This window comes from Gopherus evgoodei, unplaced genomic scaffold (genome assembly GCF_007399415.2).
Source record: "Gopherus evgoodei ecotype Sinaloan lineage unplaced genomic scaffold, rGopEvg1_v1.p scaffold_50_arrow_ctg1, whole genome shotgun sequence".
NCBI lineage: Eukaryota > Metazoa > Chordata > Testudines > Testudinidae > Gopherus > Gopherus evgoodei.
The window spans coordinates 1,317,197-1,329,208 of record NW_022060071.1 but is presented as its reverse complement, the minus strand read 5'-3'; the positions used below and the strand labels follow the sequence as shown (position 1 = coordinate 1,329,208).

The 12,012-nt window shown below is 47.0% G+C and overlaps 2 protein-coding genes across 2 annotated transcripts; both read right to left on the bottom strand.

The window, feature by feature from the left end:
• Positions 1-294: 294 nt before the first annotated feature.
• Positions 295-1,230, bottom strand: LOC115643075 (olfactory receptor 51G2-like). The gene has a single exon (XM_030546885.1). It carries the CDS (start codon positions 1,228-1,230, stop codon positions 295-297), a length of 936 nt encoding a protein of 311 aa, XP_030402745.1.
• Positions 1,231-10,671: 9,441 nt separating this feature from the next.
• Positions 10,672-11,619, bottom strand: LOC115643051 (olfactory receptor 52E2-like). Its single transcript, XM_030546870.1, has one exon. The coding sequence runs from the start codon at positions 11,617-11,619 to the stop codon at positions 10,672-10,674; it is 948 nt and encodes a 315-aa protein (XP_030402730.1).
• Positions 11,620-12,012: the final 393 nt, after the last annotated feature.

Genomic DNA, 12,012 nt, shown 5'->3' with positions numbered 1-12,012 from the left:
TTTATGGGCCAACATCCCACCAGTCCCCTGTCTCTCCAGAAACACAATAACTTTGTTCATCTCACTGCCTCCCTTGGTCTCCTTCCCCCATTGCACTGTCCTCCCTCACCAGCGGGTCAGGACATCCACCTCTCATTGTGTCAGGGCTTAGACCTCATCTGAACCTCTCTACAAAGTGGAGATAAGTAGCTCATAGCATCTCAGATGGAATGGTCCAGGATGGAATAGGTGGCTGTGGTCCATGTATTTGTCGCTTAAGTCACCAGTGCCATAGCCAAGTGATGAACTGACCTGTCACTTGAAGAACACCCTGATTATCTTCACATGAAGGTGTTTGCTTTTCACGCTGTACACGATTGGATTCATCAGAGGCGGGACCAGCAGGTATACATATCCCAGGAAAATCTGAAGCGAGTGAGAAGAGCTATTCCCGAATCTGTGTATCACAGGCAAGCCAAGCATTGGTGTGTAGAAAAGGAAGACAGCACAGAGGCGGGCCACACAGGTGTTCAGGGCCCTGAGGGACTCCATGTGGGATGTGATGCTCAGCACTCTTCTGAGGATCATCACATAAGACAAGCAAATAAGCAGTGAGTCTAACCCCACTGTTAAGAGTGCAATGGACAAGACATAGATGCTGTTGACTGTGATATCTGAACAAGCTAACTTCATGACCTCTCGGTTCACACAGTAGGAATGGGAGAGGACATTAGCTCGACAGTATTGGAACCGTTTCAAGAGAAAGGGGAGTGGGAATATTAAGGCCACTGCCCTTAGCACACATACCAGTCCCATCTTGACTATTTTTGGGAGGGTTAAGATGGACACATATCTTAAAGGATTGCAGATAGCGACAAAGCGGTCAAAGGCCATCAACAAGAGCACAGATGATTCAATGTATGAAAGTGAGTTGATGAAAAACAGCTGAGCAAAACAGGCATTGAGGCTGATCTCCCTAGATTTAAACAAGAATATGCCTAGTATCATTGGCATGGTGGTTACCGATAAGCCAAGGTCTGTGACTGCCAACATGGAAAGAAAAATGTACATGGGCTCTTGGAGGCTTGGATCTGTTTTTATAATGAACAGAATGACTGAATTTCCTACTATCGAAATAACATACATTAAGTAGAAAGGGATAGAGATCCAGAGATGAATGTCTTCCATCCCGGGTATTCTGGTGAGAAGTAACTCTGCAGAGTTGGATTTGGTGTCATTGACAGCTGACATAATGTACTGGGCAGGTCCCAGGAGTTTTCAACTTTCCTTCCTGAAGGAAAAAAGAACAGGAAACTAGATTATATTTAACAAGACATCTTTCTGCTCTTAGTGCAAGTCTAGAGACTCTCAGGATCTCAAGGAAAATCATCAAAAACATAGTCTTGGATTTATACCACTGATGGGAAGATAGGCACTGCCAGACTGGATAAGACCTGTATTCCATCTAGCCCAGTAGCCAGTTTCCAATGCTGGGGAAAAAGGGGGAAGAAGCCCTTCAATAGACAGCTATGAGATAACCTGCTTCCAAGGAAAGTTTCCTCTTGATACCCAGCATTTACACATATTTAGTGGTATAAATCAGGAAGGTTTAGAGCCCTTCCAATACTATATTAAAAACAATCCTCACTGCTATAATTAGATTTTCTGGTAACCCATATAAACACCCATTTCTTCTACACCAGCGACACCATCACAGGGCCTAACCAGATCAGCCACAACATCACTGGTTCATTCACCTGCACATCCACCAATGTAATATACACCATCATGTGCCAGCAATGCCCCTCTGCTATGTACATCGGCCAAACTGGACAATTCTTATGTAAAAGGATAAATGGACACATGTCAGATATTGTGAATGGCAATATACAAAAATCTGTAGGAGAACATTTCAATCTCCCTGGCCACACAATAGCAGATTTAAAGGTAGCCATCCTGGAGCAAAAGAACTTCAGGACCAGACTCCAAAGAGAAACTGCTGAGCTTCAGTTCATCTGCAAATTTGACACCATCAGCTCAGGATTAAACAAAGACTGTGAATGGCTAGCCAACAACAAAAGCAGTTTCTCCTGCCGTGGTTTTCACACCTTAACTGCTAGAAGAGGGCCTCATCCTCCCTGATTGAACTAACCTCGTTATTTCCATATTGATTCTTGCCTGCATATATATACCTGCCCCTGGAAATTTCCACTACATGCATCCGACGAAGTGAGTATTCACCCATGAAAGCTCGTGCTCCAATACGTCTGTTAATCTATAAGGTGTCACAGGATTCTTTGTTGCTTTTTACAGATCCAGACTTACACGGCGACCCTTCTGATATTATGCCTACACTAGTATAAAGACTTGTGTCATTGCAAGGGTTTTTTTCGGAAGAGTTAAAGGAATTAATTTACCAATTCAAAGCTAATAAATGCCCATTGCCCATAACACAAAGTCACATTATGTTGTACTAGGAAAGGGAAATGTCTTTACAGGTACTCAGCAACATTAAAAAAACTCCTCAGAGGGAAATCAGCTCGCAACACCAGGTAACTGACGGAATTGTTCTGCCTCTGCACCTCAGCTTTATGCTGAAACACAGCCCAGTGTTCTCTCTTCCTTTATATATATATATATATATATATAAAAAATTATTTTCACCATTCCTGGGAGTCCAAATTATGACACTGCCTCTCTTCAGCACATGGGAAAAATTCCCAAGTCCACATTCTGAATTCACTAACATTTACTTCAACTGCGTCACTCCAAATTTACATGTGTAAAATCAGTAAGAACCAGGCTCTATCCATTTTCCCTAAGCAAGTGTTCCCAGTGATACACTCTGACCCCGACGAATCTCTCCGGGAGAAGCTGGACTGCTTTGCTTGGACAACATTGACTGAATCCAGAATGTCTGACCATCTTCTACAGGCTTCTCTTCATCCTCACAGGAACTGCTCCCTCTCCCCGTGGAAGGGTCTGTAGCTATCTGCAAAGATACAAGCTGACACAGACAGCTACTTCATCTGGGTGGGGAAACAGTTGGCATCACAAATGAATGGATAGTTCAAACAGTAGGTTTACGCTAATATTCTTTTCAACGTGCAAGTTACTTCAGCCATCCTCGTGTAAGGTGAAAATTGCATAGAAACACTCCCCTTTCCTGCACCTCTGCTCCACTCTTTGCTGAAACACAGAGCAGCGGTCTTTTTCTCAGGACTTGTTGGAAACTCTTGCACAGGTATTGCAGAGGGATTGTGCTCATGGCCGTGATTAGAAACAGCTTCTTGTTAGTTAGCAGGAGACAGCATCAAACAACTCTTCCACACCTTTATTAATGATCCTGGATGATTGGATGGATTGCACCTTCAGATGACACTAATCAGGGGGGAGAACTAGATATGCTGGAGGGTAGGGATCAGATCAAGAGAGACCTAGACAAATTGGAGGATTGGGCCAAAAGAAATCTGAGGAGGTTCAGCAAGGACAAGGACGGAGTCCTACACTTAAGGACTGAAGATTCCCATGCGCTGCTAAAGACTAGGGACCAACTGACTAGGCAGCTGTTCTGCAGAAAAGGACTCGGGGATTACAGGGGATGAGAAGCTGGATATGAGTCAGCAGCGTGCCCTTGTTGCCAAGAAGGCGAAGGGCTTATTGGGCTGCATTAGTAGGAGCATTGCCAGCCGATCAAGGGAAGCGATTATTCCCTTCTATTCAGTGCTGGTGAGGGTACATCTGGAGTATTGTGTCCACTTTTGGGCCACCCACTGTAGAAAGGATGTGAACAAGTCAGAGAGAATCCAGCGTAGGGCAATGGAAACGGTCAGTGGGCTGGGGCACATGACTTTTGAAGAAAGGCTGAGAGAACTGAGGTTATTTAGTCTGCGGAAGAGAAGAGTGAGGGGGGATTTGATAGCAGCCTTCAACAACCACCTGAAGGGGGTTTCCAAAGAGGATGGAGTTTGGTTGTTCTCAGTGGTGACGGATGAGACAACAAGAAGCAATGGTCTCAAGTTGCAGTGGGGGAGGTCTAGGTTGGATATTAGGAAACACTATTTCACTAGGAGGCTGGTGAAGCACTGGAATGGGTTCCCTAAGGAGGTGGTGGAATCTCCTTCCTTAGAGGTTTTTAAGGGAGGCTTGACAAAGCCCTGGCTGGGATGATTTAGTTGTTGTTGGTCCTCCTTTGAGCAGGGAATTGGACTAGATGACCTCCTGAGGTCTCCCAACCCTAATCTTCAATGATTCTATGATTCACTGATCAAGGAGTTCATAGCATAAAACCTTTCCAAATAGTTTGTGGAGTATTTCTGAAATACTTTCTAAAGCAAAAACCATTAAGCAGTAATGTTTCCACTGCTGCTTCCTGTAGCGATTCTAACAATTCTGCTGAGGGCTTTCAATATACCTTCATGTCATGAAAGTTTGATGTGTAAAATTTGTATTACAATTAAAAATTTTGACATAACATTTACACATCTTTATTTTAGTACACACATGTCAACCCATTCTTTCCCCTCTGATCTTCTCTCAGAGATGATTTCTCAGGTTAGAGTGGGACTTAAAATGTAGCATCTGTCATCGGGATTTGTTCAGAGCCAGAGAAGATCCCAGCGTCTCACCCCTCATTCAGTTGCTTGTCAGCAAATAAAAGTCTATTAGCTCCTCTGTCCCTGGGTTAATAGTTGACTGATTCACATTAGGTTCTGTTCTGTCAGTTGATATAACTATATTGGGTTAACTTTTGGGTTGTTTATGTTATGGCTTTATTGGGTGTAACCAGTGTGGCTTTTCTTAGTTCAACAGCAGGCTGCTGGAGAATAAACAGGATGGGAAGTCACAGATCCAGAAAAGCCATCACTCATTCAGCACTTCAGGGAGTTTGAGAATCAACACCAGAGCTACAAGTTGGGAAAAGCCTATTTCTGGACTCCAGCCACGTTACACAGCTTGTTTTGCCAGTTCTGTAAGTCTGTGCACAGGTGGGAGAGCTGTTGCTGAGAAACTCTTCAGACTGACAGGCACAGACATCGCTGAGGAAGTCTCAAGGCCCTGGGCCTGCCTGAGTCCCCATCAGAATGGGAGGAGTTGGGGTCAGAGACTTGTACAGACTGTTGTTTGAAAACCCTCTTATTCTCCCATGTTACACTTTATTCCTGCTGTTCAGATTAAACAGTATTTATGTTCAAGAAGCCTGGCTGGTCACTCGTTACAGATTCCCAAAGGGAAGAACCACAGGTGCCAAACCCACTGGGACCTGCTGGGCAAGCACAGTCCCCTCACAGAGTGCAGTAGCCCAGGGCCCAGTCTGCGGGTGGGAGGATCCCGGGATTCCACCCCATGAGAGGGAAGGTTACGAGGCCTGACATCTGGCATTTGGATACCAGAGAGGGGGCAGACATGCAGGTAGTCCTGTAACTCTGAGGGGTGTCTACAGGACAGAAGTGCTGGAGCCCGCAGACAGTCAGGAACCAGATATGTGCTCTGCAGGACCTGTTGCCACAGAGCAATGCACTCTGAATTCCTGCCTTCACAATCAAGCCAGAGAATAAATACTTTGACAATGCATTTCCTGTTCAATTTCCAGGAGCAAATAAACCTGAGGCAAGTTGGGAACTAGTCACTGATATTCCATGAGGTCTCCTCTCACTCAGTCCAGAGCAGATGGCACCTCTAGAAATGGGACCCCTTGAGAAATCCTGATTCGGGGCTTTGGGGTTTTAACACTCTGAACTCTCTTTCAATGTCAGATTTCTCTGTAGCTTGAACAACCCACTGTGGATCATGGGCATATGTAGGGGAGGGGTTCCCAAGCTACCTAGCACAGCCTGCCCTCCAGCCCTGTCACTGAGTCACCCCGACAGCCCAGCTGAGTCCTCTGCCACTGCACAGAACATATGCCAGTGTAAACAGCTTTCAGCCTTTACACATCACTTTACATTGTAAAGATAGTGAAACCTGCCAACGTACCCAATTCCTGATAGAAGGGGAGCTGCTGACACCAGAGGTCTTCACCCAAAAGGACAAGGAGTCATGGAGGAGGTTGCATGGGCATCAGGCAGGGAGGCAACTGTCTTTATGAAGCATGTCTGCACATTCCCATGGGGGCCACTTGGCCATCAGGGAACCTCAGCTGCTTGGCTTAGTGTGCAGCAGCTGTAACCCTTGTCACAGCCAATGGCAAACTGCAGGAGGCCAAATCACAGGGGATACCCAGTGATGCTACACAACTGGACTGCAGCGCCAGCCCGGATGCAGGCTCTATTCCTGGAATCCGAGCTTGTCATCACTGTTCGTATGCTTCCAATTAGCCTCATGGCTACCTCAGGAGTGGCATGTGGTAATGAGGATGCTTTCACAGCTGTGATCTTCTCGAAATAAAATAAATTAAATAATAGTTATAATAATAATAATAATAAAGGACCAGATTTCTCACTGGCAGCCCCCTTTCCTACATTACAGACTCAGGGTGCAGGCCAGGAAAGGAAAATTCCACAAAACTCTGTACATGGAAATTTCCATCGGATCATTCCAGGAGGCAAGATCTCTTCCCTTCTCCCTGAGGAATGAAAGGTGAGATCCAGGATCTAGATATCCCCAAGGTTATGCACAGATCTCAGTGATCCACTGGTAGCTAGGCCCACTCACCCACAATCTCTGTTCCTCCACAACTGCTCAAGGCCCCCTTCCAGCTCCCGGCTAGCACAGATTCATCAGAGATTTGCTACCAGGGCCTGTCCTTGAATACTGCATGCAGATGTGGTCGCCCCACCTCAAAAAAGATATATTGGAATTTGAAAAGGTTTAGAAAAGTGCAACAAAAATGATTAGGGTATTGAACAGCTTCTGTATGGGGAGAGATTAATAAGACTGGGACTTTTCAGCTTGGAAAAGAGGCAACTGAGGTGGGTTATGACAGAGGTCTATAAAATCACGAGTGGTATAGAGAAAGTAGATAAGGAAGTGTTATTTACTCCTTCTCATAATATAAGAACAAGAGGCCCACCAAATGAAACTAATAGGCAGCAGGTTTAAAACAAACACAAGAAAGTACTTTTTTTCATGCAACGCATGTCAATCCCTGGAATTCCTTGCCAGAGACTGTTGTGAAGGCCAGTAGTATAACGAGGTTCATAAGGGAGCTAGATAGATTCATGGAGGACAGGTCCATCAATGGCTATTAGCAGGATGGGCAGGAATGGTGTCCCTAGCCTCTGTTTGCCAGAAGCTGGGATTGGGTGACAGGGCAGGGATCACTTGATGATTCCCTGTTCTGTTCACTCCCTTTGGGGCACCTGCCATTGGCCACTGTCGGAAGACAGGATACTGGGCTGGATAGATCTTTGGTCCGCTGCTGAAGGTATTATCAGTGCAGCCCCGGGCTGCCCGTGCACTAGGAAGAGGGACTGGAGGGTGGGTAGATGAAGAGCTTGTGAGGGTGGAACTGCAGCCAGATCTAAGAACTGTTTGGAGCTCAAAGTGTCAGGGGCTGGATGTGTGTGTGTGTTTTGAATCCCAATTTCCAGTTCAGTCCAAGGGGTCTGCTCTGAAGATTGGATCTACGCCAGCAGGAGGAGGCTGCTGCCCCCCACTGACACTTATTGGGGTTTTTGGCTGGCCTCTCCCAGTACCAAAAGAAAGGGGAATGGATGAAGAGAAATCAGGATCCTGAGACTGACAGTCCCCAGGGCCATGAGGGAAATGCCAAAGCTCCAGGTCAGCCTGACTGACAGGGTAGGCCAGCCAATGAGGGAGCCAGGATCCCAGGATCCCACCTCCATGTGAGGGGAGCTGCCTGAGGCAAAAGGGGCAGAGCTAAGGGGAGAGCAGCAGCCAGAGATGCGGGAGCTGGAGCAGCTGGGAGCTGGGGCAGCGCAGACCAGCCGCGCCGTCAGGAAGCCAGGGCCAAGCTGCAGTGGGGAGCTGTGGGGCCAGAGCTGGGACTGCGGGCACAGGTCACGCTGGAGCCGGGCGCGGGGAGTGGCTGGGGAGTGCGAGGGGGGCCCTGGGCAGGGGCCCAGTGCAGGGAGACGCCCCCAGACACGCAGGCTGGACTCGGCGGGAGGGAACATGACCCTGACCGAGGGGGTGGACAATGCTGGGGAGAAGGGTCCGGCTGGCTAGAGCCTGAGGCCCGCGAGGGAGCTGGGAGTGTGAGGAACAGGCTGTGACCTGCCCTCACATCCCAGAGATGCCAGTTGTGGTGCTTCCGAGCCCATGGGGGGGGGTCCCTTGTTCCTCTTAACCATCTTCTATTTTTCCTTATTTTTCTTACAGTTGCTGTTTAATAAATTGTATTTGTTTTGAAGTTAATGTGCTGATCAGGGGTCAGGGAAGCGGCCGGTGCGAAGAGAGTATCCCAGAGTGGAGCCGCCCCCGAGTACATAAGAATCTCCACATTCATTTAAAAAATAGTAAATGTCTAGCCCGTCATGTTCAAAATGTGACCCCCCAATGGTTCAAAAAGTATAAGGCAAATCAAAAGAATCCCCCAGATAATTATAAAATCTCATGATTTGGGAGGCCTGACTTGTGATGTTTGAATGTATTGGGTCGGCAGTACTTGCCGATATGTGGGGGGTATGGATGTACTTATCTTTACAGCCAAGCAAATAATTCATGGGGAATAATTTATGCTATGAATCCATCCCATTTCCTCTTCATAAATTCTCCATAAGAAGCTTACAGGGCACTCAAATTTATCCCTATTTCAAAAATAATCCCGGGGTGAGTTCAATGAATAATTCTTCTTCAGGAATCAGTTTGCTAGTTAAAACTCACAGTGTGTGGATTGGACACTCGGGTCATATGACTTGACTTCTGTTCCCTGACTGGATGAGCAGAACTCCAAGAAATCTGATTGCTAGCGTGAATGCTCTCCTTTCCTTATTCAGAATTTATTTTCGGGGAATATAATGTACTACCAAGGAGGCAGTGTGTTCCAATGGGCAGAGCACTGGCTGGGCAGTCAGGAAACCTCAGTGCAGTTGCACCTCTGCCACTGACCTGTTGCATGAGCCTCGATGAGTTGTCTCTCTATATCTCAGGTTCCTCATGTGTTTAATAGTCTACTAACCCATACTGCCCTTTGAAAGGCCCTTTCATAGATTCCAAGGCCGGAATGCTGTATCACACAGGCCAGAAAACTTCCCCAAAATAATTCCTAGAGCACATTTTTCAGAAAAACATCCAGTCTTGATTTAAAAGTTGTTAGCGATGGAGAATCCACTACAACCTTTGGTAAATTGTCCCAGTCATTAATTACTCTCAGCAATATAAATGTACGCCTTGTTTCACACAGGTTCTGTTAAAGACGGTTTCTCTCAGCCATAGTCTCCCAGCAAAATGGTGGCTGGCTCTCCCCTTGCTCAGGCTCTCTTCCAGGGGCCCAAAGGTGCTGGTGTTTTTGTTTTCTTAGGTGAAAGAAAGTAGGATTGTCTGCCCCTTTCTTTTCTAGTCCGTTGAGTCTTGGAAGTTGATTCTTCTAAAGCAGTGGTTGTCAACCAGGGGCATGGGGTACACAGAGGTCTTCTAGGGAGCACATCAACTCCTGTCGATATTTGCCTAGTTTTACAGCTCCTAAAGGGTCAGAGAGGGGACACAAAAACCCCCACCCCCTGAGGTTTGTCTAAGGACAGGGGAAATGAGACAATCCCTGTTTGGCAGCTGTATGGAAGATAAAGGGGACAGAAATGAGTAGGGCTTCTTTCCTATCCTCCTCCTCCACTCTGTAGCAGCGGTTAGGGCTCAGGGAAGCCAGAACTGACAGATTCTTCTACCGTTCCAGCCGGAGCAGCCTGGGCTCTTCCCCTCCTCCAGCAACTCCTACTGGGCCTGGAGGCTTGAACTCCTGCCAGACGAATCTGAGACAGCCCCTACTCAGGACTTCTGAACTCTTCTGCCGAGCTGCTCCACAAGAATCACGGGTGGATTGTCATGTTCTGTTCATTCGCTCTGAAACACCTGGCACAGGGCACTGTCAGAAGACAGGCTACTGGGCTGCATGAACCATTGGTGTTACCCAGAACAGCCATTCTGATGTTCTCATTTAGACCCAAGATGTATCTGTCTCCTGTTGCAACCCACTATACCCCACCCGCTTCCTAGAACTCAGATAGATTCCAGATATGATAGAATCACAGAATATCAAGGCTGGAAGGGACCTCAGGAGGTATCTAGTCCAACCCCCTGCTCAAAGCAGAACCAATTCCCAGCTAAATCATCCCAGCCAGGGCTTTGCCAGCCAGGAGTCCTGATGGAGTCTCTCTCTCTCTCCACAGAGTTATTAACAAATTAAGAATAAACATTAAAATTTTAACACTAACCTGTGTCTCTTAAGTGACTTGTCATAAGAGGTGAGAACATATTGGTTTTAGAGATGACCATGTTGCAGTTGACAACGGGAAGGGAAGAGAGGAACAAGAGATGGGGGCAGGGCATTGGGGAGAAGACACACAGCAGGGGCAAGACTTGACAGAAGAAATGGGGTAAGATTGCAATTTCAGGGATTCAGCTACCAGAAATTAGAAAGGTGGTCACCCAGTGTAGTGTGCATAGACTGACTCCCCAGTTCATCACATTGACACAGCACAGTCAGGAGAGGAAAGGGTTTAATGTCTCTGTCTGTCCAGGAAGTGATTCAAGGAAGAGGCCCCAGCAATACACCAGAGCACCAGGAGAAAACATTTAGGTCTCTTTATAAGCAAAGAGCTGGAGCAGCCTGTCCCAGATCTGTTTGGTCCTCACCCCATAAATGATGGGGTGCAGCACAGGGGGAACGAGGTTGTACACACAGGTAATGAGAACGAGGACATGCAGTGGCACATTGTGGCCAAACCGCAGCACGAGAAAGAGGAATAAATCTGGGAGGTACAAAGCTGAGATGGCAAAAAGATGAGAGATGCAGGTCCCAAAAGTTTTGAGCCAGGCATCCTTTGTGGGGAGGCGGAAGATGGCCCGGAGGATCTGAATATAGGACATGGTGATAAAAAACACATCCATTCCGATCACAGAGAGAAGATCAAACAGGCCATAGTAACTATTGATGCTGATGTCAGCGCAGGCCAGCTTCACCACAGCTATGTGCTCACAATAGAAATGGGAGATGATGTTAGTCCTGCAATATGGCCACTGCCTCACCAATAAGGGATAGGGCAATGCGAGTATGCTACTGCGCAGCATCACGGCCAAGCCTATTGTGACCACAACAGAGTTTGTCAGGATGGTGGAATGTCTCAGGGGATCACAGATGGCTACGTAGCGATCAAAAGCCATGGCCACGAGGATCCCAGACTCCATCACTAAGAAGCAGCGAATGAAGTACATCTGGGTGAGGCAGGCACTGAAACTGATCTCCCTGGAATTGAACCAGAAGATGCTCAGCATTTTAGGCAGTGTGGATGTGCACAGGATGAGGTCGGTGACAGCCAGCATGCAGAGGAAATAGAACATGGGCACATGGAGGCTGGGCTTCCTCTTCACAATGAACAGGATGGTGAAGTTCCCCAGCACAGCGATGGCATACATAGCACAGAAGGGAATGGAAATCCAGATATGGGCTGACTCTAGGCCAGGAATGCCCAGCAGGATGAAGGTGGAGGGGTTGCTGAAGTCGGTTGTGTTAGAATCTGACATGGTGTAGGGGAGAAAGTGTCCAACTCTGAGGCATAAGGGTGTCTTCTGTATTTAGCGTATGCTCCCCTGACTTTCTGTGTGTTCCCAGGATCTCAGGTGATGGTCGCAGTAGAAATGCCTGAATGGAGAGACAACGTTAATATGAGACACTACATGCAGTAGCGGAGGCTGTTCTCATAGGAGAAGCAGACTGATTGATCTTCACACACTGAAAAATGACATTTACATTATTCAGAGAAAACAACTATGAATAATGACCCTACTAAATCCAATTCCATATTTGTATTGTGCTCCCTGCATTAATAATTCCTACACTTTGTGGCGGGGGAAACTTAAGAGGCACCAGCAGGAAACACAAGTGTGGATAGTGGTTATCTATCATTGCTCCTTAAT

What these genes read in the sequence shown, in the direction of transcription:
- LOC115643051 (XM_030546870.1), bottom strand. Translation starts at nt 11,619, where the DNA reads ATGTCAGATTCTAACACAACCGACTTCAGCAACCCCTCCACCTTCATC.
- LOC115643075 (XM_030546885.1), bottom strand. Translation starts at nt 1,230, where the DNA reads ATGTCAGCTGTCAATGACACCAAATCCAACTCTGCAGAGTTACTTCTC.